Raw genomic sequence first — 27,227 nt, 5'->3', positions numbered from 1 at the left:
CCCAAAAAAAGCTGTCCTATCAAAGTTGGCTTTCGAAAAGCCCCCCACAGAGCAGGACCCAGGCCCTCAGGAGCACCTCCCAGCACAGGTCCCCTCTCCCGGCCGCCCAGGTTCATTTCAGATGGGGGCGCGCAGCCACGTGGGAGCTCTCCCTCTGCAGAGCTCATCCGGCTGCATCCACACCAGATGACTCACATGAGATGCCACCCCAGTGACGAGCCATCCAGCTCCAGAAGCACCCGCTCCGGGTTCTGGACCCAGACTCTCCTCCTGGGGTGAAGACCGCCCCAAAGACACAGAGGCGCAGAGCCAGGGTCTGGCCGGGCCCTGGCACTTGGCCTGGAGGGGCGCGGACCCCAGAGCTGCCCCCGCACCACTGTGGCAGCGCACGTGCGAAACGGCCATCGCTAACCAAGGCTCTCGGCCTCTGTGGCTGTGCTGTCGAGAACCACCTTTTTGCAGGACAGAAGCGGGGCCTCCGGCCTCCGCTTGCGCACCCGACCTGCCACCAGGGCCGCCTGGCTCCCTTATTAGGCTGAACCGGTGCACCGGGTTCAGAAGCATCACAGAGCAAACACGGAGGGGAACTCTGCTCCGAGGCACAGCGGGCGTGGTCTCAGTACGAAACCGAAACTGAAACCGCAGACCCCGCGGGCTTTCTCCCGGCATTCTGGGACCACCAAGGCCACTCCGCCCTCCTCCCCAGCGGGAGCCGGTCCACAGAGGGCGCGCCCCCCCCCCCCCGCATCAGCACGGCCCCCCCACAGGAGGACCCAGCGGCACAAAGACAGCTTCTCGGCTTCTCCCCCAACCCTCCCTGAGTCTCGGGTGGTCAAGGGTTCTGAGCAAGACAAACAGAAAAAAGCGTTCTAACGCTTTTTAGCGTTTAGCGTTCCTAGAGATACAGGAACATCTCACGCGACAAACATACTGCGTCCTGGAGAAACGGAATGCTGGAAGAGAGAGAGTAGAGGTCCACGATTTTTACTCTTCCCTCCAAAATACTGTTCCAATTACACGACATTTAAAACTCCGCTGCTATTAACCACGAAAGCAACAGCGCCCATCACCAAGGGAGCGTACTGGCCCCCGCAGAAACGTGTGCGCAGCACCCAGACTTTGGCCAAAAATCCCACGCATGCACGTGCACACACACACACACACGTCTGTGCGTGCGAGGTGTGAGAGCCCAGGTACACAGTCCCTGCACCAAAGGTCAGGCTCGCCTTCCCTACGGTTCCCACACCTCGTCCCACAAACCGCTTTCGGCGTCAGAAAAGGCCACGCAAACAGCCATCACATACAACCTCCGGCAGCCTCGCGGCGAGGCCCCCCCCCACACCCCCAGGCGCGGAGCTGAGAGCAGGAGAGCTGCAGGAGAAGGGACACCCCCTCACCCTCCCCGGCCCAGCTGGAGCGCACGCCCGTCCCGGAGGGCGTGTGCCCGCGGCTCGCCTGTCCGCCCCCGGGGAGAAACGTGTCCCGCGGCATTCCTGGCCAGATGTCCCCTGCGATGCCCGTGTGCTTCCCGAGTGCCCACCCTGGGCTGGGTCCCACCTGTGCCCAGAAGGCCCCTCTGCCCGGGAGCGCCTCAGGTTACCTGGAGCTTCCTGGCCATGGCCACCACCTCGTGGTCCGGGGGGTTGTACTTGTAGCAATTGGAGAACATTAACCGGATGTCAGCTGCGAAACCCTGCGCGTCTGGGTACTCGCGGCTGTCCATCTTCTTCTGTAAGACACGAGCGACAGGGTGTGACGGGTGCCGCCCCCGCCCAGCAACCCCACTCCCCGCCAGGCCCCGCCTGCATGGACCACTGCCAGCAGCAAGCCCAATAGAGAGAGAGAGAGAGAGAGAGGGAGGGAGGAAGCAGGACTCGAGGGCTTGGGAGGGGGCTCTGGGACCCCCTGGAACAACACCCCAGAGAGGCCGCTGCCCTGGGTGGAAGGAAAGGAGGCATCCTGGCTCCCGCAGCCGCCACGTAAGCTCTCCTTGCCCTGGGTTCCACACATTGTGTGACACTATACACAGTGAAATCCCTCACGGGGGGAGCTTCGGGGGGACGAGGGGCTTCCGGTAAAAGTCACTGCCAACACTGGGCTGGGAGGGGGTCTCCTCAGGTCATGGACTGAGACGTTCACTTCACCTCTCTGAGGACCCAGACGCCCCCCCCCCCCCCCCCACAAGCAGCACCGGACAGTCCTGGCCGACCCAGTGGAACAAGGTGGGGCTGGCAGGGGTGAGACTCAGGCAGGCTGCATGCCGAGCACAGAGGCACCACCATGGACGGGCACAAGCTGCCAGTCAGGGCAGATGGAGGGGAGACTCGGTGAGGGAGCGAGCTCCCTGGCTCTCCCAGGCCCAAGCAGAAATCATCAGTCAGCGACCTCCTGTCGGCGAGGGTTGCCCCTCTTCCCTGGGCGCTGAGCGCCGCTGCAGCGGGACCCTGCAGGTTAGGGCCCAACCGCCTGTCTCATTTGAGCCTAGACTAACAGAATCCCGGACTCTGGTGGGCTGACTGCAGCCCGACTCCAGGACGCTCGGCCTCTCTAGCGCCCTGGATACATGCCCCGTCTCCCACCAGCTGCAGAGCTGCGGACAGCACCCAGGCTGCATGGCTCCAGCCCTCGGCACAGCCTCCCTACCGCGGGAGGCCCGGCTACCGGGCACAAACGGGCACCCGAGACCCTCTTGACTTCTGTACGATTTTCAGGCTCTGGTGCTAACTTGACCACTGGCCGCCTGGGCGGGGCTGAGGCACAGACAGGCTCAACCTAAGTGCATTGGGGGCCCAAGGAGAGTCGGCCGCTGGCTGGGGCTCCTCGGGGGCTCCCGGATGATGGGTGTTTTTCAAGGGGAACGCCAGAGCAAACCGCCCAGGTCCGCGCAGGACGCGGCCCCCTCCCCACAGCCTCAGCGCGTCCCACTCAGCCTCTCCCTGGCTGTGTGGCCTGGACGTGTGGCTGCTCGCATCCGGCCTCACGTGCCCCCCAAGGCTCTGGGGATTAAGAAGGGCACGAGTGTCACTGTTGCCAACGACGCCCTCATCTGGGTGACGGGAGCTCTGCCTGGCTCCGCCCACAACTCACCCACCCGTCCAGCCTCAGCTTCCCGGTCTCTAAACAGCAGCGGCGCGTGCAGACGAAAAGGCCCAGCCCCGGTAGCCCCCAACCCAAGTCCCAGCCAGGTCACTGCACGGGGAGAACGAGACGGGCAGACAGCCCTGTCTGGGACTGAGGGGGCCAGCCACCTGCTGTCAGCCTGGAGCCAGGACCCCACAGACCCCACGGAGGGAGAGAGCCTCCACGAGGCGAGCGCTCGGCCTCCGAGAACTGCACCTGGGAGCGCGTGTTCCCGCCGCCCCACAGTCAAGACTGGCTAGACAGGAGCCGGCCTCGGCCAAGCACGAATCTGAAGCACGGCTAGCAATCTTCCCCGGGAAGGGAGGCAGCCACAGAGCTGGGATCTGCTCTCCACCGGCCTCTGCCTTGCGGGCACCTTTGCGTTCATCCTGCATTTGTACTGACTCGTGCGGGTCACGAACCGTCCAGGGCCAAGGGTACCAGGCTCCCAGTGGGGGCAGGACCTAAGGTATCTGAGGAAGAGGCTTGGTCACTCGAATGCTTCACCAAGCGCCACCACCGAGGTGGGGGGTGGGGGGGAGGGGCGGACAGCCAGGTCTGTCCTGCCTGAAACCCACACGCGCTCGGGGGAGGAGGCTCCGGTAAGGAGACTCTGCCCGCGTCTGGCAACACTGGGAAACGAGGCAGAATGACGGAGACCAGCCGTTCCAGGGCCAGACCCTATCCGTGCAAAGGCGCCACCACTCCCCTTTGTGGGGTGGCTCTTGGGGCCACACGGGCAGCTTGCAGAGGAGGTGGCCTACAGTCCCCCACTGCCAGGGGCGCTCCTCGGAACCTCGGGAACCAACACCGGGCCGGCTCGGAGCGCTCTCTGAGGCCGGAGACGGGGGGAGGGGGGCAGGTGTGCTGGGACCCGAGCCCGATTGGGACAGGGGGTCAGGAACCCCACCTGTGTGTGCTCAGGGAAGACCCCTGGGAGCTCGTCCCAGCCCTGGGTCTCGCCCGAAAGGGCCCCCTCGCTGAGGTCACGGAAACCGCAGACCCGGGTGCGAGCGACGAGGACCCCAAAGCCGCAGGCTCAGCAGGCAGGACGCGCCCTCCCCCCCACCCCCCGCCCCCGGGCCCGCGGGACCCCTGCGGCCAGCGGTCAACGCGCCGGCCCCGCCCTGAGCGGGCCCCGCGTCCGCGTACCTTGACGGTGCTGAGGTCCATCGGGTGCTTGATGATGTCGTGGTAGTCGTGCAGCTCTAGGGCCTCGGCGTCCACCGGCTTGTAGAAGGGCCAGGCGTAGGCCGCGTGCTTCTTGGACAGCATCTCCTTGAGGATGCTGTCACAGTGCCGCAAGTGCTCCGACAGCTTGCCCCTCTTGCCCGCGTGCTGCGGCACCTCGCCGTCCTCCAGGTCCTTCTTGGGCGGCTTGATGGGGCGGCCCCCGCTCTCTCGCCGAGCCACCACCTTGGCCTGCTTGGGGTCTGACAGCGGCGGGGGCGACTCGCTCCGGCTCGCGGTGATGGCCGACGTCGTGGGCGTCGTGGTGTCCGCTTTCCTCTTCACACCCTTTTTCTGCGACAGCGACGACGCGACCGGTGAGCCCCGGGCACGAGGACGCGGGTGGCGGCAGCCGCGCTCCCAGGGCGCTATCGGCCAGGCACCGAGCAAAGCGACCGCGCGCACGCGCATGCACAGCCGCACCCGTCCTCCCGCTGCCCCCCACCCCCGCGGCACACGGGACGCCGAGGCTCAGAGGGGCCACGTTTCAGGCCCAAGGTCACACAGCTGGTAGTGGTGAGGCTGGACTCAGAAACCGTCCCCCGAGCCGCCCCTCTGCGGGCCCTGTCCGTTTGCCCCCAGGCCTCCGAGGCTCCGGTCACAACCCAGCAGCGAGAGGTGTCACGTGCGACTCAGCTGCATCTGTCTGACCTCGGGGGCCGTGCTGGCTCCAGAGGCCAGCATGACCAGGATGACCCCAGGACCGGGATCGTCCCCAAGCGGGACTCGGGCTAAGGGACAGCAGAGATGAACGGGATTCCCGGCTCTTAAAGGCCAGTGGGAAAGCCCCAGATCAGGGCCTCAAAGCTGGAGCTCCAGGGGCAGCCACGGTGGAGCAGGCCGAGGCCCGGAGGCAGGAAGAGCGGGGAGGGCAGGGTTGCAGCCGCGGGTCTCGGACCAAGGACTCCCAGGGGCTGATCGGGCAAGTTGGGACTTTCACCCCAAAGGCAGCGGGAGCCACAGAGAGCTCTCTTCCCCGAGGAGAGGGAACGTTAAAACGACCAACAGAGCCTTTTGCGGGCGTGTGCAGGGCACTCACAGGGGCTGTGCCCGGTGAGGGAGAACCTGTTAAAGCCCGGGAGTCCTGGGGCGTGCGCGTCTCTTCAGGCACCGGGCCGGGGGGCCCACAGGCATCACGGTGTGTGCTGCGGCCAGGGCTCAGTGCGTCCCCGAGACCGGCTCGGCCAGCTCCCCACCTCCCAGACAGGCAGAGGCGCCCCTCGGAGCCGCAGCGCCCGGGCTGACGGCCTCACGGGGATCTGCTCCCCAGGGCGCCACCACGGTCTCGGCCCCGGCCGAGCCACTGCCCCCCGGCTGGCAGGGGCATGAGCTGGCGGTCCACAGACACTCGTGGGCACCCACAGGACGCCAAGCGCGTGCCACAGAGGCCCGGCGGAGAGCTCATCCGGCCATGGCAAACGGGACACGCTCCAAAAACAGCCGGGCACGGTGCTCGGCAGCCTGGCCAGGCGCCGCCCGGGAAAGAGCAGGCGGTGAAGACCACGGGGGAGGGAGAGCAACGGAGGGGGCGTTTTACCTTGGGGGAGCCACTCAACCCCTCTGAGCGCCTGCTTCCTCATCTGTAAGATGGGGGAAATACTGTCTGCCCCAGAGGGCCGCTGTGAGGGGCAAACGGAAGACACACGTCAGCGTCCGGCACGCGGCCTGCCCCAGACCTCACGGGGAGCGCCGGCTCTGAGCCCAGACCCGGCCAGGACGGTCCCCGCCACGGAAGTGCCAGCCACACCGGGGGGACGGATGGCGCCGGAGCTCACGCCAGCAGGGGCGGGTGCGAGGCCCCCCGTGACGCACCCGGGCCACTGCCCTAAACGCAAGCGTTGAGCGGGGGAGCTGCGGGCCCCTCCACGCTGCTCCCCACACCTTCCCACAGGACCCTCGCACGGCGAAGACCGAGCCTTCAGGGCCAGAGAAGTGGGGGTTCAGCACAGCCTGCCCTCACCAGCTGTGTGACCTAAAGCCACCCGAGCCTCGGTCTCCCCGTCTGCATCAGGAGCATGGAGAGAACCAAAGTCACGTGTACCCAACACCCGACAAGCAGTCGGTGCCCAGGGACAGGTGGCCGTGCGCCCCCCCCCCCCCCCCCCGGCCCGCCCCACACCTGTCCGAATCCAGGAACCCCGGCCTGGCCATCAGACAGCCGGCTGACCTCGTCCCCAGGGACGCTCACCTTGACGACAGGCGGTGTGGGAGGGACCACGGGGATGATGGGCGTGGAGGGAGGAGGTGGGGCGGCGGCCGGGGGGACGGGGACCGACGTGATGTTTGCAGTAATGGTTGGCACAGGGGTGGCGGCAATGACGGGCGTCTGGGAGACGGTGGGGGGGACGCTCTGAAAGGGGGCTGCTGGGGTGACAGAGGACACGGCCGCCACTTGCTGCGTACCTTGAAGGCAAGGAAAGCACGTTGAACACACCAGGCTCTACCTGCCAGCCAGCTTCTAGAAGCTTCTAGAAGCTTCCTGGACCATCCCCTCCAGCCAGAGCACTCCGGCGCCAGGGAGCCCCTCCCCCTGAGGCCCCGGCCCTGAACCTTGGCTGCCTCCACGGAACACACCTCCCCAGGCTCTCCCTCTGGCCAGAGGCTAAAATCTCAATGAGGAAGCTGGACAAGGGGCAGCCTGGGAGGAAGGGCCGGGCGTGGGACCGCGAAACCGGAGGTTCACTCAGACTCCACCTCTAACCAGCTGAGAGACCCAGGCGGAGCTCCTTAACCACCCACGGTCCCATCTGCGAAGTGTGATGGCCGGCGGTGTGGGGGACCCACTGCGGCCTCCCCCGTCAGCCTCTCCATCGGGGCGCACCTCGGTTCCAGGTTCCGGCCAGGTAAGACCCCCAAGGCTCCCAGTGCTAATCCCCACTGCCCTCTCGACAGGGCGCACAGCCCCTCTCCTGTCACAGAGAACGCAACACAGGCCAGAGAGGCAAAGTCCTGGGGGGACACAAGGACCTCCTGTCCAGACTGCTGGAAGAGGTGGTCTCAGAGGATGGGGACATGGCAAGACCACAGTCTCCCCACAACAGCAGGCTCGAAGGCACACAGTAACAGGCCACCAAGGGCCGGCGGGACCTCAGACGGCCCCGACTTGATAGACAGGGAAACTGAGCTCAGAGGGGCCGAGGGACCCGCACGAGAAATGCTGCTGTCAGTCCCCAGGGGGTGTCAGGATAAAGGGACCGTGCCCGTCCGCCCCTTTACCTGCACTCTGGGTTCCGCCAGCCGGCTTCCGGCCTTTGCCCTTCGGAGCAGGGGGTAATAATTCAACTTCCTCCTGGGGCATCTGGGCCACTTTCTGCAGAAAAATTTTCTCTAAGGCTTGGGCCATTAGCACTATGTCATCTGTGGGCTGAAGACACAGGGGGAGCCAAGGTCACTTGTCGGGAAAGGAACCACGTGTTCGCCAAAGACATCGCTGGTTGTAGCTCAAGAAAACACTGACTCGAGAATCCGTTAAGAGATTTGCTAGGGCGGGAGGCGGGAGGCGGCCAAAGGGGCACATCCCGCTGTGGAGACGGGAAGGGTAACAACCACCCTTCAGCCCATCACGTGGAGGAAACACAACCTTCTACCCGCTCCCACTCAATCCGTCTCTGCTTTATCGCGTCGCTCTTGAAAACGGCGAAACCCCCACGAATGTAGGGTCCCGTGGACCTTCCCTAATCTACTCTGCCCGCTGCAAACCACTGCGTGAACACGCTCCCTCATCGTGCAGGGTCCTCGCCGTCTCGGGCGGCTGCACACACGCGAGCCCGCATCTCTACGGGAGGGGCGTCTAGGTCAGAGGGCGCGGACGGTTTGAAGCATTTGGTTCCCTAAACTCCTTCTGAAAAGGCTGTTCCCACCTTTACCTCCCCTCCCCCAGGGTGGGGGGGGGGGGCGGTGCGGGCAGCATGTGGGACCCTGAGTGGGGACGGTGGCCAGAAGGGCGGAGGGCCAGGGGGTGACGTGCCCGGCCCCGAGGGCCCTCCTGCGGCCACGTGCGCCCTTACCTTGTTATAAATGTAACAGTTGGTGAACATGGTGTTGAAGTCCTGCATACACTCGCTCGCGCTCCAATAATAACTGTTTTCTAGTCTCTTCTTGATAGTCCCCATGTCCATCGGGTTCTTTATTATCTTATGATAATCCTAGGAAAGAGATTTTCAGAGACGTCATCAGCACCCACCGCGTGGCCATTTCCGCTGCTCCCGAGGACAGTGACTGCAGGCCGCGCAGTCTCTTCAGGTGAGTCAGGCGCCAGGCCCGGGTCAAAGGCAGGATGTGGGGCGAGCGCCCGGCCAGCCGCAAACCCCTCCACGCCTCTCGCCCGACGGCTTCTGCCTGCATGGGAGGTTCTTAGAGACGCACGCGACTGTGCAGCCGGAGCAGGCCCCAGAGCTGACTGGCATTCTAGAGACGGGGCCAAGCTCCCTCCCGGATTCCAAACCAAGGGTCTGCCGGAGGCCGGTGCCGAGCCGGGCCCAGAACCCAGGCCACCAACTCCTGGCCCCAGGCTTCACCTTCAAACGCTCAGGGTTTCTCTACCTGGGTCCAGATGAGAAACCCATCGGATGGATGGCCCGCGCCGGGAATGTGACCCCAAGGGGCGGGTGCAGCGCTCTCCAGGAGGGTACACGGGACAGGAGAAAGAGGGGTGAGTCCTGGCTCCTGCTCCCGCCCTCTCCAGCCCGTAGGGCTCAGGTCTCTACACTCGGTGCCCTGCTCCCTACACTCGGGGACACGGCCCTCCCACTCCCACCGCCGCTCCTTGGTCACCAAGGGCCACGGGCTGTGCCTGGCTTACCGGCACCACCGCTGCCTCGGCCCGAGGGGCGGTCCGTCCAGGAACGGGGCCGCAGGGGGGGCAGGGATGAGCGGGTACTCACAGGCAGGTTGAGCTTGATGGCGTCCACGGGCTGGTAGAAGGGCCAGGCGAACTGGTGCTTCCAGAGCGTCTTCACCACCACATTCTGCATGTACTGTAGCTGGTTGGTCTTGCGGCCCGGCTTGGTGGGGTTGGAGACCTCCGGCGGGGGTGGGTTCACAGGGCCCGGGGCCGCCGGGATCCCCGTGGGGGCGACCGTCGCGGTGGTGGACATCCTCCGCTGCTCGCTCACTGGCCGTCACAGCAGCGGCTCGGGGACGCCCTGGCTTCCACTGTGCTCCTTTCGGAGGCCCGACGTCCCATTTCTGGGCCCAGCTGGGCAGCACCTACGGGGGAGGAGGTACAGCAGAGACGGGCCGGTCACCCAGGCCCCACCGCCTCTCCCAGCCCCACGGACTCCCGCGTGGTCGCAGTGAGGCCGATTCATCTTGCTCCCGACAGTCGCCCTGGTCAAACCAGCCCTCCCCTGTCACCCAACCACTCTAACTACGGCTCTCAGGCTGGGGCAGGGAGGTAACTGAACACGGGCCACCTGGCCACGCGGGCGACTCAAGGGCGGGAAGGCGGCCGTCCGGGCACACGGCAGCGGTGGGAGGCGGTGGCCCCAGACGCGGCCACTCCTGGCTCGCTGCCCACCAACCGCCTGCCTACTGGGGACGGACTCTGACTGTTCTTGGCCGTGGCACTTTTGGGGGAATGATTCACACGGAGAGACGGCTATAGCATCGACCCCGCAGAGCCGAGCCGGGCAGGCAGGACGTTTGCGGAACCACGCACGGCGTGCGGAGCTGGGCCCCCGGGGCAGCGAGGTTCCGATGTAACCACGAGAACGGGTGCTGGTTTGTGATGGCGGGCGGGGGTATGACACGCCCGGCCCCGGGCCAATCGGGAGGGCAGGGGAGGGCACCCCCCACCCTCCTCTCTCAGTAAATGAGGGGCTGCTGTGGACCTCCCTCCCCCCACCCCCCGCCAACTTTCAGGGATGCCCTCCAGGCTCACGGCTGGAATCCAAGATGATTAACTACACCCCAGAACACACAGGCCGGCCCCGACATCGGAGCCCCAACATATCCCGGGGGCCAGGCGGCGGACCGCCTTTACTCGCGGGTGGACTGTTTACTTCACGAGTGGACTGTTGAGTGGACTGTTGACCGCCCGTGGAATGAGAGCACCGGGCCACATTTCTGAGCCCTGCTACACTCCAGGTTTCTGTGTGTCCCGGTCCCCGTCACAATATCCAGACGGGTCGGGGCCGGGGGGCAGTGCCCTCTGCATGAGGGGCTGGGGGGCACCGGGACGGCACATGTCGGTGACCGCGATCAGCCACCCTGCCCACAACTTGCAAAAGCGGATGGTTAAGACCTGGGGAGTTCTGTGAGCTGGTTAGCACCCTGCGGGTAGCTGGCCACCTGCCACGTGGGCGTGTTCACGCCAAAGTAACGGGCTCCTGCTACAAACCACCGCGAGCGGCGCGAAGAGGGTTCACACAGACAGCAGGGGCATCTCCGACGCACCAAGCAGACCCGCGGTGCATTCGAGGGACACCCCGGAACCACCACCACGAGGCGCCGCGCCCAGCACCCTGGGGAGCCCACAGCCCCACCCCCCCTCCCACGCACTTCCGCGGTGAGCTGGCGCCTCTCCCGCTCCTCCGGGTCGCCAAGCCCGGGCAGCAGCACGGTCGGCATGGTGTCCTCGGCCCCCGCCAGCGGCTCAGCGGGGAGGGTGGCCGTGCCAGCTCGCGCCAATGGCTATGAGGGTGGGTCTTGACCACCAGAAAGGTGTGGGAGCCGGGCGCAAACCTGGGTCGTGCTCACACCCTGCGGCCCCACCCTCACTCCTGGCAGGTCAGCCCACGCTTGGCCTGAGCACCACTGCCACCTGCTGGGATCCCTGTGAACCCCCTGCCGCCAGCCCTCCCTGCGCATCGCATCTGGCAGGGGGGTGGGCCCAGGCCACCCGGGGCCGCTGTTGCTGCCGCCGCCACTCTGCCCAGGAAGCCAGGGAACAAGCAGGATGCAGCCAGGGGCTAAAACGCGATCTGGGGGTCTGGGGGGGGACACGGGCCAACCACCCCCGCCCCAAGCAGGAGGACAGACGGGCACTGCTCACTGCAGGGACACACTCAGGAGGCCACCAGGACTGGAGAAATGCCCCAAGGCCTCCCTCCCTCCCTCCTCCGACCACTGCTGCTCCAAACCCGCGGCTGAGCAGGGAGCCAGCGCCGGCCACAAACACTGGAACGTGTCCCCAACCCTGCCTTCAGGGGAGTGCCCAGGGGCAGACCAGCAGCCGCCGCGACCTGGGGCCCAGACGGCGCCGCGGAAGCTCCTGCACCGAAGGTCAGCGGTCACTACAGGCCACAGGAGGCCTTCCACGGTGGCCCGAGGTGAAGCCCGCCTCCAGCTCCGCTCAGGGGCCCGGTGAGACGTGCAGGAGGGGCCCAGCACCGTCCAGCCCATGACGCCCCACGATCTGTGGGGACTGTGCACAGCGATGGGCCCTCCCCCTTCCTGCAAACACTCTACTGAACCCGGGCGGGGACACCGCCCCCCCCCCCAGACCCCTGCAAATACCTGAGGGTGACAGCCCCCAGCCCTCGGCCTCTCACGCCTCCCGGGAGCCGGTCCTCCTTCCCCGGCACCCCAGGCACCAGCTCAACGGGGAGGAAGGAAGGGCAGCCAGAGCAGAAGAGGCTGGGGACCCCCCCCCCAAGCCCTTCCAGCCCAGGTGCCAGGACCCACCTCTCCAGAGGAGGCTGGACCGGCAAGGGGACAGCCAGAGAACTTGGGCCACACACCTCCAATACCTGATGCCTGGGAGGCGGCCCGTGGAGGGAAGGGGACTCAGGGAGAGGCCCCCTGGTCCTGGTCATAAAACTGCACAGGCACCTGGTGTCATCCCCTCCTCGAGATGGAGCCGAGGCCTGGGCGTCGGTCACCTCTGCTCAAAGCGCAGGTGGACGGCGGGTCCAGGACGAGCAGGGCCGCACTGAAAGCCTGGCCTTGCCTTTCCCCCTGGACACTTCTCCGGGCCAGGCGGTGGCCTCACAGACGCTGACGAGGACGAAGGAGAGCCACAGGCCACCGTGGGAACCCCCACCGGGAGGCAGATGATGGGCAAGGACCTGCACACCAGCCCGCGAGGACGGGGGCTCTCACCCGCTGCTTGGGTTTCTGAACAGGTAGGTTGTGTTTAAAACCCGTTTCTTTTGCAAAAGGAAGAGCATAAAGGAATTTCTATTTCGAAAAACCGCTCGAGCGCCAGCCAACCCCAGTCCTGCACTCGGTTCACGGCCAAGCGTTCGGAGCGCCCGTTTCTCCTCCGAGGCCTGGGGCCGCGGACCTGGGGTCAGGGGAAGGGCTGAGCAGCCCAGAAAGCTCCGGGAGGGGAAACCCCAGGGCCACCTTGACCCCAAAGTACGGGGTGGCACCCAGCAGCGTGGCCAGCCCCTGGGGTCCCACCGGCCACACCCCGGCTACCCGGACCCAGCCCACCCCTCAGGGCAAAGCACAGGACAAGACCCAGAGCACGCGAGCCGGCACACCATCCATCAGCCTCCCTGCGTGGGATCAGGGCTGCGTTCTGAGACCAGGAAGCAAATGATGCTTCCAGAAAGAAATTAAAACTTGGGGTGCCTCGGTGGCTCAGTCGGTCAGGCGTCCGACTTCGGCTCAGGCCATGATCTCACGGTTCCTGAGTGTGAGCCCCACGTCGGGCTGTGTGCCGACAGCTCGGAGCCTGGAGCTGCTTCGGGTCCTGTGTCTCCCTCTCTCTGACCCTCCCCCACTCACACTCACGTCTCTCTCTCTCTCAAAAGTAAATAAAACATTAAAAAAAAAACAAAAAACAAAAAAAACTTACACAGACCACTAGCCGACCCCCTCACAGGGTTCAGCCACGAACTAAAAATCTGACAGGGAGGTTTAACGTGCTGTGAAGGTCGGCTGCCGTGGAATCCCGCGACAACAGCTCCCAGGGTAGCCACCGGTCCCCGGACGCCCACAGCGCCCGGAGCAGCCTCTCCCTGGGACGTGTCCAGGAGCAGGGCCGACCCACCAGCCAGCACCCACCACCCTCAGGCCCAGCCCTCACGGCTGCCCCCCCACCCCACCCCGGGCGAGGCTGGTAGCGGCAGACGGCAGAGAAAACACCGAGAGGCACGCGGAGCGGTCGGCCGCGGCCACGAGCCCCTCGCCTCTGCTGGTGCCGAGACGCGCGTGTGACCTATGAGGTCAGTGACCATGCAGGCTCACAGATGACAAGGCTGAGGCTCCCTGCCCTCGGCGTATTTCCTGAGCTGGGCATTCGAGGGACAGGACCCAGGCAGCCGAAGAAGGTGACGGTCCTGCTGTCACACCGACATCAAGGGCACCAGGCCAGGGGGGCCGCACAGAGGGCGGCAAGAAACACCCGCCCGGGTCTCCACCCCAGGGTTCAAAACTCGGCTCTCCTCGCTGGCCGACCTCCAGCATTGCCGTCGCCCTACCGAGCGCTCCCAACCCAGCCCCACGGACAGAAACACGGGCGGCATGGCTTCCCACCCACGAGGATATGGAGACCAGAGACATCCTGGCCAACGGCTAGGGAGCTGGGTGACTCTGGCATGTTGGGCTGGAAGAAAATTAGGTGCCCTGGTTCCCAAGTCACCCGGGGAGGGGGACTCAGCACAGCCAAGGGCCGGGGACCACAGCCGCGAGTCTCTGTATGCCCATTACGGGATGCTATGCGGACACGCGGAGGTCACACGCGGGACAGACATTGGAAACATGTTCGCCTAAGGTAAACACAGCCTTGCACCTCACCTCTGTGTCCCGGCGGACCGGGACCGGCCCCTCAACGTCCTCCCAACCCCACACGTTATGACCATGAGCCACCCAGCCAGCCACGCACACAGAAGCATCACACGTGTCAGAGGAGCAGGGAGGCTCCTGCCGCACCCACTGCTCTCCCCCGGGCCTGCCCCTCCGGGTGGGCGCCAGCCCCTCTCTGCCCCAACAGGCCTGAGCTCCCTGCGGGAACACGGGACACCCCAGCCCCGCCCCTCGGCCGCGCCGGGCGGGGGAGAAACAGCGGGGCAGCAGCCCGCCCTGCTGCACTGGCCGGGGACAGAAGACACAGAAAACTGCCGGCTTGGCTTGCTCCTGCATCTACTGCTGGGGAGCTCCGGCACCTCCTCGGGGGAGTCTCCAGTGGGGGCGCCCTGGGGCCCCCAAATCGAGGGGGAAACAAAGGCAGACCGGGGCACCAGAAGGGTCCGACCCCGTCGTAGCTGGGTGACACGGAAGGCTGCCCGTCCCTGGGGTCGACTTCTACACCCACCTGGGACTCCCAGGTCGCACGGAAGGGGACAGGCCTGTGCTGCTCCATTGCACGCTCTTGGCAGTCACGGGCGGGCGAGGGCTGCTGGGTGGTGGCCCCGGACTCTGGCGCCTGAGCCAGGCTGCAAAGTGAATCGAGGGGCGCTTCCTTCAACACTCTTTGGTAATCTTTTGGATTCAGCGTTAGGACTTTGGGGGCAATAGAGGTATTGCGGCTTTCGGTTTTCTGGGGGTGACAGCGATACTGCGGCTTTCAGTTTTCTGGGGCTACTATCTTCCAGAGACAGGTGCTCAGAGTCTTATGAATGAAACACGCCCAGAGCTTGCTTCCCGATAGTGGGGGTGGAGCCTGAACAGGAGTGGGGGTTCTGGAGACAGGACAAACCAGGAGAAGCTGGGCACCCTGGGGGCTATGGACTGCACTGGAAGCTCCTACAGCACCAGAACAGGGTGAACCCCTTTTCCTTGGGTGTTCAGGACCCTGCACCCCCACCCCCCCACTCACAGCAGCTGTGAGATCTGGGGGACACGACCTTGCTCCCCACTCCCCCCCCTCACCTGGCTAGGAAGAGGACCCCCATGCAGGTCCAAAGCGCGGGAAGTGTGGGTGCCAGAGAGACCCCAGCACCTTCAGACACGGGACATGTAGAATCTGTAAGCTGCGAAGTCTGCCCTGCCCCCGCCCCAGCCGCTCCCAGGGGACAGGGTAAGGGTCTCGTCTTCTGGGCTAAACAGGAACGAAACGCATGGCTCCAATTCACCGGCATCAGAGCCCGCGGGCCTGCCAGCTGGCTGGAAACCGTTCTTCTAGAACGTGGGCCTGAAGGTTTGTAAGCACACATGACGTGGGAGCAATTAATTTCACGTTTAAGCCTCCCCGTAGACCAGCAGCCTCCGGCTCCCCACGCACACGCTGGCAGCCGCTCCACCCCGGAAAGCTATTTATTGCACAGACGGCCCTCCCCGTCTGCACCGGCAGCCCTCCCGTTCACCGAGCGGGGACTCCTCTCCGACACGGCCCTGCAGACGGCAGGCAAGTGGCACTCCTTCCAGGGACAGCCAGGAAGCCTCCGCCAAGTGCCCACTCTGCGCTCAGCACCGCCAGGCAGGGAGGGAGCCCGGTTCCTCGGAGGGGGAGGACGGAGGCACAGGGGACCTGCCCCACTTCCCAGAGGATGCCCGCCAGGGCAGGAAGGCAGCACGTGCAAAGCGGGTGAAGGTCAAAGTGGAGACAGGCCGCCTTCAACTCTGGAGGATCTGAAACTGCCCAGAGCGGAAACTCAGATAAACCACAAAAACCCTCAAACACAAGTGAAAGCCAGAGATCTGGAGTCCCCAAAGTGGGCAGGTGGCAGGGGAGGGCAGGGGGCAGACTGGCCACCAACCCTCAGGGGCTGCACACGCTCCTCCACTCTGTGAGGGGCTCTGTGCCGGGCCTTGGTGGCGGGGGGGGGGGGGGGGGGGTGGGAGACGGGCCCCGGGCTGCAGGCGGCGAGGTGGGGGCTGGCCCGGAGCCAGCCGGCCGGCACCCCCCACCGCTTCCCAAGGGTCTTGGACCCAGCCTCTGGGACCCACCTCCCTCCTCCACGGGGAACTAGGATCCCAGATAAAACACAGAAGTCCACCGGAGGCTCACTCAGCCCACAGGGACATCAGGAAAGACCCCTTATTCGGGGTCCCCGGACAAATGAGTAGGATCCTCGGTCCAGTCGCCACCGTGGAAAACGCCCCTAAGACGGGGCAGCGGCCGCCCACAGGTGGCGTCGTCGGAGGCAGGCAGAGTTGGACGCTCCCAGGCAGCCGGGACGGAGGCTGGCAGGGGACAGAAACGAGGGACACACGGACACTCACTTGCAGGTGGCCCTGGAGCACCTTAAGCCATGGGGGGATGAGACCGGGAGGGGGCAGGGGCCACACGGGGCATTTCCAGGCTCGCCTGGCCCAGAGCAAGGAGCCTTTATTTGGGCCTGGGGAGGGGGGGGCAGGAGCCCCAGCTTTCAAAGGGAGGGTCGAGGGACCATAGGGGAGGGGTCGGTGGAGGTCCTCGGCAGGACCCTGGCATGGGGAGCATCTGAGCGGAGACCGTGGCACGTCCTGGGAGGAGGCACCGAGGACGCTGTCTTTGAAGGGGGAGGTCACTGGTAGGGGTCTGTCCCCAGTCTCAGTCAGAGAAGGGGACACGGGGCAGGGCCGGAGACTGCCTATGCTGCCTTGTCCTGCTCAGATCCACAGTTCCCACCAGCAACAAGGACGGCCTTCAAACACTCGGCCTCCTGAGGGAGGTGCGGGAGGGCTCTCTCTCTCTCTGTGCCCCTGGGGGCCCCCACGGCCACACTCCAGTTCCAGTGTCCTCGCAGTCCACCTGGCACGGCACCCGTGGGAGGCCATGTGAGCTCCGTCTTCCAGGGGGGACGGACGCTCGGGGCTGAAGGGGCACGAGGTCACCCGGCCAGGAGGAGGCAGATTCCCCGCCCAGCAGACGGGAGCGGAGTGCCGCCCCAGAGCCGGACAACCTGTGCCCCCGGGCGGCACACGCTGACAGGCGGCTGCCCTGGGGCTGGCCATCCAGGTCTCAGAAACGGGATCCGTGAGGCCAGGGTCGGCTCCCATGACAGACAGAGCCAACTGCCTCTTCCTGTGGGGCCAGGGGAGGGGACCCCAGGGGAGGGGAGCAGACGGGGAGGCTGGGCCTGTCACAACCCGCTCAGGCAGGGAACGCGCCCTGGGTCTAGGTCACACCTGCTCTCCCGGAGCACGGGACTCGACCCCGGCTGGCCCAGGCCCATCCAACGTGCAGCCACTCCACTGGGTCTGTAGGACTGTCCCAAGGCCCCGTGCCTGGCCCACAGACCAACCTGCACTGTGGCCCCAACCTTCCTGACGACCCCCCCCCCCCCCCGCCTTGTCCTCCGGGCTCCGTACCCACAGCACCTGGGGGCCCGGGGCCCGGGCCCCTGGCTCACCTCATGCTTCTTCAGCCTGCTGTTTGCTAAGGTCTTACACTTCTCCCCACCCCGCCGGCCCTCCTTGGGGAAGCCCGCCTCCGAAGGGCTGCTTTCTTGGCCGAACATCGGCCTCGACACAGACCTGAGATCCCACTGCCAAGTGGGGCTCACGGCTCACCAGCCGCACCCTGTCGCCACTGCGAGGCTCTGTCTCCGTACATCTCCATATGTCTTTGACCTCCCCCCACCATACTAAGGGTGCCTCTCAACGGGTGTGAAGGCCCAGAGACAGACAGACACACACACACACACACACACACGCTCGGATACGCTGAGCCCTGGCCCAGGCACCTGGCGGGCCAGAATCTGGTGTCAGCGGTGGGGGAGCCCAGCAACACCCATATGCATCCCTGCAGGGCACCCCTCAAGGCCAGGCCACAGGCCGCACTGAATAATGACACCTTCCATGGGGCCGGGAAGAGGCAAGTGACCCGCGGCTCAAAGGGAAATGTCTTCAGGGGACAGACGCCGTGAGGACAGAGTGACTGGCATCCACACTCGTCCAGGGGAGGGAAGGACCATCCGCTCGGGACAGCTGGTCTCCCCGAGGACGCTGGAGGCCAAGTGGCCCCGCACACATACGGAGGCGGGAGCCCGGCCCCATGAGCACCAGGGTTCGGCGCCCTGGCCACTCCTTCGGCCTGCCGACTTTCTACCACGCGGCTGTGGCAGGCCTGCCCGGTGTGGGGTGCAGCCCACGGGCCCCAGCGTGTTCCATCCCGGGAAGGGAGACGGGAGCGCCCAGTCGCCTGACGGGAACCAGACCACGTCACGGGCGGGCACCGCTTCAACCGCTGCCGTGCCGGGCTGCCAGGAGCTCCGCGGACCCGCCAAGGGAGCCCGGAGAGCTGACCGCCACGCCTGACGGGGTCCCGACCCCACCTCGCCCCACGCCAGGCCAGGCTGCCGCCCACCATGGCCTGGCCTCCGCTCCCCAAACAAGGCCGCTCAGAGACACGCGGCGTGAGGAGCAGGGACCTCCTGAGCCCCTGGCCACCCTCGGCATCTAGTGGACGTTACCATGGCCCACACGCGCTGGGAGTACCGCCGCCCTAGCGGTCCCAGGAACGGTACCCACGGTAGTGGTGTCACCAAGGCCCCGGCGCTCACTGGGATATCACGTAGGTGTTACTACAACCCAGGACTCACCGGGAATACTGCCCACAGTGCAGATGCTGCCACCGCCCTAGTGCCCGCTGGGAACGGTACCCACGGTGGTGACGTCACTACAGCCCTGTGCTCCCTGGGAACCCGCCCGCGGTGCTGGAGTTACCACGGCCCAAGTGCCTGCGTGTACCCCAAGCTCTATTCCCCGGCGCTCCTCGGCCTCTCTGACAGGCCCGTGGGGGCTTTCTGCCATCACAGGGGACAGTGGCCAGGTCATCTGTGTCTCTAAGCCCAGACCCACACCCGGCCCGGCCGGGACAGCCCGGAGGCAGTGAGGACGGAGTCCAGAGGGCGCGGACCTTACCCGGGAGCCGACGGCCAGCCTAGCCGGAGCTCTCAACCGCGAGTGCCCATCGACGCCAGGGCTGGTGCTGGAAGCAGCCGGCCATCAGCTGGGGGAATCACCCCCTTCGGGAGGCCCGTGCCACTCTCTGCCCCTTACACACACGCTGCACCCCCGTGACACCCTCCGGTCACTGCCCCTGTACGGGAAAGGCATCCCCTCAGCTTAGTCACAGACCTGAAACGGCTCCTTTTCCTTCTAGTAACACGTTACGAGGGTCCGGCCACACGCACCTGCGAACGTGTTCCTGTTTGCGGGCAGCGGCCGCCGTGACAGCAGCCAGCAGGTGAAGGCATCCCCACCTCCATGTCCTGAGGCACTTGGTGCCCAGGACCCCAACGGGGCCCCCACCGCAGCCACCAGCACGTCCTGATCACGTCCCACACCAGCCACCGAGCCCGACTTCAACCGCACGCAGAGAAAGTGAGCGAGGAACACCCGAACTGTCACTGCACTCCGGGTGACCTTTTTTGAGGGGCTGGAACAGTGCTGCCAAACACCTCAGTAACTTCTGACGAGGCCCCCCAGTACTTCTGGGACCTGCGGCGGGGGGGAGGGGGCTTCCTTCAAAACACAGCTTTCAGCTGGCTCTCGCTGCAAGTTGTAAAGGGCCTAGGAAGGAGTCAGTTGAGAGCAGACTCTGTTCTAGAACAGTTAAAAGCTGGCAAAAGAAATCCACACTCCCCGGTAGCACTGAACAGCGGAGCCGAAAGCCCCGGCCACACACACACACGCAGGTCCCCGCCATCTCCACCGCAAACGTGCATCCAGGAGCCAGACTTCAAATGCAAACCACCACCGTGTGAATGATCCCCAAACATGACACTCTGCCTTTAAGCGCCCCCCCCCCCCACGATTCTCGGATGGCAGGAACACAGGTACCCGGAGCGGGGGTGTGAGCACCAAAGGGCCTCGTGGACACAGCGGGCACCACCTGGGCACCTGGATGGTGACCGGTGCGCCCGGCCCAAGCACACCAGGCGGCCCAGCACTGCGGGGACACCTGTTGGTCTCTTCCGCTCAAACAAAAGGACAAAGCCTCAGGCGGGAGGGGAGGCGCGCTCCCAAGAAGACACGAGTCCCTGGGGCACCCCGAGTTCCCAGAGGCACGAGTGCAACGAGCAGGGTGCCACTTTCTGCCACGGTCCACTAAAATTTCCTCGCAAAACAAAGACCGCCTCAACTGGCACCCGACCCGCTGAGGCCAGGTATCCGGGGCTTGCCTTTGGGGGGCCCCTGGTTACAGTTCAAAGATCAGTTGGGGGGGGGGGAAAGAAGGACCAGAACCACTCTGCTCGGGGCGGGGGGAGGGGGAGAACAGTGCTCCCCCAGGGAAGCTCCGCCACCTAGAACCAGGAAGTGGCCGTGCACCTCACCACTTGCCGGGCACCCGGCTCTGGCGGCTGGCAAGTTGCCAGCCTGCAGGAGGCGGGCACAGGAAGGAGCCGCGGGCTGCAGCAGCGAGCTGGGCTGGGCGGTGCGCTGGAGGGCCCCCCCCCTCCACTTTCACTTTCTGCCCAGGACTGCCTGAGAGTCAAAGGCGGGAGCCCAATGTTTACAAATCCCGCCCTTTATTCGAAGCGCACTTCCAAAGCACGCGCAAGCTGCTGCTGACGGAAATCAATTACTCTACTTCCTAAAAACAAAATGAAGATCAAAACGGTGCCCAACGTCCACCCCAAGAAAGCGTCTTAAATCCCTCTTCCCTGGACGTCCCCGTGGCAGGGCTGGGACAAGATCTAGGCCTCTGAGGAGCTGCTTGGAGGTAGCTTCCACATGCCCAGGGGCTGAGGCAGGCCCCCCCAGGTCACCAGAAAGGTCAGAGAGAAATGGCCCTCCGCTGCCCACGTCACCTCCCGTCCCTCCCCACTGTGTGCCCTATCTTTCCTTATCTGTAACCACCAGCACACGTCAAGGCCTCAAGACAGAAAAGGGCAAACACAGAGCTTTATTTGCAAATGAGAGGCCACCTTTAGGGCTGCTGCGAAGGGCCCCTGGGAAGGAGAAGAGGTCCTTACCTCCTGAGAACGGACCCCCTGCACAGATTCACACATTTCTTTGACCCCTTTGCAGCCAAAGCTACTCCCCTGTCCCCTGCCGCCACCAAAATGCCAGGCCAGGCGACTTTGTATAGACTTCAGGATCTCCCAGGGCCACGCCACAGACCCAAGAAAAGAAACCCCATCTTAAAGAAAAAGAGTAAGGGAGATAGCTAACAAAACTCCCTTCTTCGTCCTCAGCGGGGTGGGGGAGCAGGAGGAGTGGCCGGAGGGATTGGTTCCCTCATTTTCCTCTCGCCCGTTAGTGTGCCCACTGATGCACAATACCCGCCCCACACCCACCACGTTAACTTTGCAGTCAATAACCAAGTTAGCAGACGGGGGAGGGACGCCAGTTCTGCACGTCTGGGCAGAAAGCTTTCAGCCAAAATGAAGGGTCGCGGGACACTGGGGGAATGGGCTCAATAGAGAGAATTCACAGGAGGAACGCGCCCCAAGCGGGCCACCTAGCAGACCCCATTCTGCTTCCCCACTTCCAGCTTTCCAAAATCGTTCCTGCCCCCCCCCCCCCCGCCCCGGGAAAGGAGGCCGCACAAGGCTCCACGCTAGCCCTGCCCCCATATGAGCAACCGGTGGAGGGAGAGGGAGGAGAGGGAGAGGGGGAGAGAAAGAGAGAGAGAGAGCGCTCCCCGGGGCCCCCAGCTTTATTCACGGAGGAGCCCACTAGGGCCACGGGGACGTTCGGGGTCTGCGTGGCGGGCATTCCTCCCCGATGGGCTTGTGCCATGGTCAGGCCGGTGCCCACCCCGAGTGGGAAAGGGGAGAAGCACCCCGCTCCTCCCGCTCCATGTCGACCTCGCCCGGATTAAGCGCTTTTCGGGCTCATTTCAAAACGGGAACTGGGTCTCCTCCTGGCCTGGCCTGGCCGCAACGACCCAGCAACTCAAAGGGGCTCAAAGTCAGCGCGGGGCCCCTAACTCTGGGAGGAAGCGGCCCCGCGCCACTCCGAGGCGGGCCCGGCCTGGTCTCGCCCCCCGCCCCGGGGGCGGCGGCGGCGGCGGCGCCGGGCCCCCAGCGCGAGCCCCGAGGGGCCGCAGCCAGGGCGGGTGGGCGCCGGGAAAGTGGCGCCGCCGCGCACGGCGGGCCCGGGACGCCGCCGCGCACCTTCCCCTCCGCGTCCTCCCTCGTTCCCCCCTCCGAAAGATGGCGGGCAGAGGAAAGGGGGAAAAAAATCCCTTCCGCGAGGGAGGGCGCGGGAGGCCGGGTTGGCGCGGGGCGCGCGGGCCGTGCCAACTCCGGGCTGCGCGCCCCAGCTGCGGTGACGCCCCCAGCCCGGGGCGCGGGCGGCCGGGAGGGCGCGGGCGAGGGCGGAGGGGAGGGAGCCCGCGCCGCCGCCGCCGCCGCCGCGACCCCGGGCGGCCGCCGCGCTTTGTTGCATCGTGGCCGCGCACAAAGGCGGCGGCGGCCGGGGCGCCCGGCTCCCGGGACGCGCCGGCGGCCCGCGCGGGGCGCACGGGGCCGCGCTCCCCCGCCCGCCCGGCCCGCCGCCGCCCGCGCCGCCCGCCGCCCCGCGCGCGCAAGGAAGCAAGAGAAAGGCGTACTTGGCCTCGGCGGCTCCAGCGGCCGTCCCTCCCGGCCCGCGCGGCCGGCTCCTCTTTGGCTCGCCGGCCCCGGCAGCATAATAGACGCGCCGGAGCCGAGCAGGGCTCATGCGCTGCGCCGCGGCGCCTGGCGGGAGTCGTAGTCCGCGGCCGGGCCCGCGCTGGGGCCGCCCAGGGGAGGCCGCGGCGCGCGGACTACATGTCCCGGCCCCGCCGGCGCCGCGCCCCGCCCCGCGCGCCCCCGCCCGCTGCCCGCCCCGCCGACCCGGCCGCGAGCGGGCCCGGCCCGGGGGGCGCGCGGGGCGGGGCGGGGCGGGGACCCCCGGCGGCAGCCCCTAGCCCGGGCCCGCGAGGCCAGCCCTGCATCCCCGCCGCCCGCCCCGCCGCGCGGGGGGCTCGGGCCCACGGGCGAATTTCCTGGCGCCCGCGGGAGGCGTGGAAAAGGCAGGAGCGCGGCCGACGGCGGCCCTCCCGCCGCCACTCCCGCCCGGGGACCCTGGAGCCCGGGGGTGGGGGGCCGCCCTCGAACCCCAGCCGCGCGCCGTTGGGGCGGCGCGCACCTGCCCAGCCCCGTGTTTGTAAACAAACCGCGCGCCTAATTAGCCCGGCGGGGGCGCGCGCGAAGGGCGGGGGCGGGGCTTCGGCGCGCGCGCGCGCGCAGGGGCGGCCCCGCCCGGGGAGGAGCCGCGCTCGGCCGCGCCCCCTCCGTCTACCCTTCTCCGCCTGGGCCCGCCGCCCAGCTCGCGTCCCCCTGGCGCGGGGGGTCAAGAGCCCAATGCCGCTGGCATGCGAGAAGGCGCCGAACCGCCGGAGCTGGCAGGGAGCAGGGGGTGTTCACGGCTCTGCCCAAAGCCCTGGTCGGTCCGCCAGCCTCAGTTTCCCCATCTGCGCCGGGAGGAGCAGGAATGAGCTAAAGGTCCCCATCCTGAGATTCCAGGAGTGGGCCACAAAGGTAACAGCAGAGACCCTTGGCTCTTCTGTGTTTTCAAAAGCCCAGCTCATGGACACGTTTCGGGTCTTGTTTTGGGTGGCCATTCCTCAGGTGTATACACGAGAACAGTTTTATCCAGCTGTAATATCAGGTGGACGCACTTTGCGTACGTGAGACCCCCATAAAAGTGTCTAGGGACAGGTTTTCCTCTGTGTTGGCTGAACCTGCCAATTGCAAGGTCAAGTTTGCTTGTGTGGGCTGGACCCATCCCAAGCCCCTGGGGTCGCTGGGTTTACTTCAGGGTGCTCAGGCGTTCTCCCGCGGAAATGCACGCATCTTACTAATGTTAGAGTGAGTGCGGTCTCCCCTGAGCCCATTCAGCCATCCTGTGGTTCCAGAATGTCCCACCTGTCCTACAGGTGAGGAAACTGAGACTCTGAGAGGTGGAGCGACTTGCCCTGGGTCACAGAGCTAACATGTGGGAGAGCTGAGATGCCAGAGCCTGGGGGCCTGGGAAACAGTTTGCAGGACAGGCCAACACCTTCCCGGACCATCCACGCTGCCCCTTCCCTGGGAGCCCAGGACCCCTTACACACCCCAGGCAAGACTCCAGAGCAAGGCGCCCGTGGGGAAAACCTTGCCTTTCTAGTTTCCAAAGTGGGAGAAGGCCAAGGAGTGGATGATGAGAATCTGCAGGTTGACACCTTAGACCTGTGGTCCTCATAGCACCCCTCCGGAAGCCCGGGTTTACAGACTCCTGCGTTAGTCATCTCCAAGGCTGCGTTCCTTTCCTGTCGTCTGGGTCTCCTCCTCTAGGACGGCCTGGGCACGCGCCATCAGGATGATCCCACCTCACTCCTCCTCGGGCCAAACCAAAGATCCTCTCCACCTGGTCTTGGCCTTGCAGAGCCTGGTTGGAGTCCACAGAGGCTGCCCCTGACCAGCCAGGCTGTCAAGGCTGCTGACCGAATGTCCAGGACCCTGAGAACCCTCCTTGGGTAGCCTGCTGATCCAAAGAGTACCCGCACCAGGAATATAGCAGGAACCTGGGCTCTCCCTGGGGACCTGGCTTTGATGGAAGGACGTGAGTCCCCACCTTTCCCTTCCTCGTGCTCACTTGTGCTGCCCAGGTGGCTCGGTGGGGTAACCTTCCGTGAGGCCGGAAGTCTCTAGGAGCAGAATCTGTAAGAGGAATGTGACAGAGGCTGGCATTTGGGCCCTGGCTAACTACCTGTCAGGCCTGGTGCCGTGGCCCCTCCCTGGGGCCTCTTGAGAGGCAGGGCTGCCTTGGGAAGAAACCCACGGCGGCCCCAGTGACCATCCCCTAATCAGCCCAGGCTCTTGGAGTTTCAACACCACTGAGGTCGGGCCCCTGGGGACTGCTGAGTACCCGGAATGGAGTCACTTAATCTCCCCAACCCTGGTTTCCTCATCTGTCAAAGGAGTACAGAAATAGGGCCTGAGCTTTCTGCTGTGGGAGGGAAAAGGGTGTGTGCAAAAGGCCGGGCCTGTGGCCCCAACTTTGTCGGGGCTCCCCTCTCCACCTCCGTCTCTTACTTGCATGGCCCATTTATCAGCTGTCCCCGCTCCAGTGTGGCAGCTCTGTGACAGCAGGGCTCTGTCCCCAGGGCCTATGGGGGGTCTGGCATGAAGGAATGACTTGTTTTCTCCTGCTCCTGTCCCACCCTGCAGCCTGCATCTGGAAACCTCAGGACACCCAGACCTCCTCCAAGCTAAGGCCGCTGCCCCGTTCACCCCCACACAGAACCCTGCGGGAAGCCTTAAGGCCATGGACATAATGCTTGTCCTCAGCCTTAAACCCACATTCAGGCCAGGACAGGGCCCAGGGCCTCAACTCCCTCCTCCGCTTTTATGCGGTCTTTGCCTGTCATGACCCTGGAGGCATCGAGCAGTTTGTATTACTGCATTACAGTTTCTACACAAGTCTCTCAAAAGTTTAGTTATTGTGGGGCGCCTGGATGGCGCGCTTCAGTTGAGCATCCGACTCTTGATTTCAGCTCAGGTCATGATCTCACGGTCCGTGGGTTCAAGCCCCGCATCAGGCTCTGCACTGACAGCCGGATCCTGCTTGGGATTCTCTCTCTCCCTCTCTTTCTACCTGCCCCTTGCTCATGAGGGCGCACTTGCTTGCTCTTATGAATGAATAAATAAATAAATAGCTATTGTGAGTCCTCCCCAGCTTCCCAGGAGACTCATCAGCCCCCAGAACAACTTAAGGAAAAAAAAAAAAAGGAGGGGGGCACCTGGGTGGTTAAGTGTCTGACTTTTGATCTCAGCTCCTGTCATGATGTCTCGGCTCGTGAGTTTGAGTCCCGTGTCGGGGTCTGCACTGACAGCACGGAGCCGGCTTGGGATTCATTCCGTCTCCCTCTCTCCCTCGCCCCCCCCCCAAAATAAATAAATAAACGTTAAAAAAAAAGTTTCTGAGCCCCACATGGGGCACCTGGGTGGCTCAGTCGGTTAAGCGTCGACTTCGGCTCGTGGGTTCGAGCCCCGCGTCAGGCTCCGTGCGGACGGCTCAGAGCCTGGAACCTGCTTCGGATTCTGTGTCTCCCTCTCTCTGCCCCTCCCCTGCTTGCGCTCTGCCTCTCTCTGTCTCTCAACAATCAATAAATGTTGACTTTTTTTTTTTTTTTAAGAAAGGACTATCTGTCTTTACAAAGGCTGGGTTGCAGAGAGCTTTGGGGGTGAAGGGCAGAGGTTTCTGACCGCACAGTCATTTAATGAGCACCTACTGTGTGCCAGCACACGGTGTCAGCAGCTTTACGTACATAATTTCACCGAATCCGCAGACAATTCTATGAGGTAGGGGTTACCGTGCCCACTTTGCAGATGAAAATGGAGGCACAGCGAGGTTAAATTGCTAACTAGCCTGAGCCAGGTGAGGGTTCACATTACACCCGCAAGGCGCCTTCTAGAACCCTGCTGCGTTTTGGTAGGGGAGGCGAGGGGCAAGTTTGAGGAACCGGAGGCTCCTGTTCTTAACTGGTGGTTCTCTTAGAAAAGCGTGAGGAGCCTCAGTCAGGGGATGAGGGTGCCTGACGGTGCTCGGTGCTGTGGGGAAAGATCAAGCCGGGAAGGAAGCCGGGGAAGCTGGGCTCGGGTGGTCATGGCAGCGAAGCGTGGGAGGGAACCAGGATTGTGAGTGCTTTTACTTTATTCTCCTTGACAATTATTGCTTTCTTCCATGGCAAACAGGTATGGCTATGAACCAAAACCTACGTTTTGTTTGCAGAAACAATCATGGTAATAGAACGGAGGCGGGCTGGCCCGGGAAGTGCTGCGGTTTCTGGTCTCCTGGAATCCTCGCTCAAAGTGGAAGTGCCCCTGGCATTACAAGGCCGTGGTGACAACCCCTCTTGGCTTTGCCACCTGCAGGAAAGCTATCTGTGTTGACGTCCTGTGACATCATGGCCCTGTCTGTATTCCCTCCTCCTATCCCCTGCCTCTGAGGAGGAATCCCGAGATGACGAGATAAGTATGTTCAGAATGATTGAAAATGTAAACTAAGTAATAAAAAAAAAAGGCTAACAAAAATTTTGAAATTTTGAAAAAAAAATCTTAGAAGTTCTAGAAATCAAAAATACAGGCTAAAAAATAAAAAAC

At 64.7% G+C, this 27,227-nt stretch overlaps 2 protein-coding genes and 1 long non-coding RNA gene across 8 annotated transcripts in view; 2 read left to right on the top strand and 1 right to left on the bottom strand.

The window, feature by feature from the left end:
* The window catches only part of BRD3 (bromodomain containing 3), a 64,647-nt gene that overhangs the window by 11,883 nt on the left and 25,537 nt on the right, over positions 1-27,227 (bottom strand). The window contains exons 1-7 of one of the 4 annotated variants that reach the window (XM_023242981.2): positions 22,670-22,818; positions 9,234-9,558; positions 8,358-8,495; positions 7,567-7,714; positions 6,539-6,753; positions 4,273-4,644; positions 1,601-1,729 (exon numbers count right to left, since the gene is read on the bottom strand). In XM_023242981.2, coding sequence (XP_023098749.2) covers positions 1,601-1,729; positions 4,273-4,644; positions 6,539-6,753; positions 7,567-7,714; positions 8,358-8,495; positions 9,234-9,446 — 1,215 coding nt within the window. In that variant the 5' untranslated portion in view covers positions 9,447-9,558; positions 22,670-22,818. Of the gene's footprint in view, positions 1-1,600; positions 1,730-4,272; positions 4,645-6,538; positions 6,754-7,566; positions 7,715-8,357; positions 8,496-9,233; positions 9,559-9,764; positions 9,900-22,669; positions 22,819-27,227 lie in introns of those variants that run through there. The other 3 variants (XM_023242982.2, XM_011288711.4, XM_019816736.3) reach the window with 3 other exon arrangements.
* On the top strand, positions 10,156-12,967 carry LOC109494043. 3 transcript variants are annotated; one of them, XM_045043657.1, is made up of 3 exons: positions 10,156-11,621; positions 12,271-12,416; positions 12,725-12,967. In XM_045043657.1, the coding sequence occupies exons 1-3, from the start codon at positions 11,249-11,251 to the stop codon at positions 12,836-12,838; spliced, it is 633 nt and encodes a 210-aa protein (XP_044899592.1). In that variant the 5' UTR covers positions 10,156-11,248; the 3' UTR covers positions 12,839-12,967. The 3 variants fall into 3 exon arrangements, with proteins under 3 accessions (XP_044899592.1, XP_044899591.1, XP_019672297.3); XM_045043656.1 differs by having other exon boundaries at positions 10,156-11,655; positions 12,737-12,967; XM_019816738.3 differs by having other exon boundaries at positions 10,156-11,655.
* LOC123381769 lies at positions 22,943-27,169 on the top strand. Its single transcript, XR_006589177.1, has 2 exons — positions 22,943-23,621; positions 26,857-27,169. It is a non-coding gene; the product is annotated as an uncharacterized LOC123381769 (long non-coding RNA).

The sequence above is a fragment of the Felis catus genome, chromosome D4 (assembly GCF_018350175.1).
Source record: "Felis catus isolate Fca126 chromosome D4, F.catus_Fca126_mat1.0, whole genome shotgun sequence".
NCBI lineage: Eukaryota > Metazoa > Chordata > Mammalia > Carnivora > Felidae > Felis > Felis catus.
The sequence above is the reverse complement of the archived record's forward strand: the minus strand, read 5'-3'. Positions and strand labels throughout refer to the sequence as shown.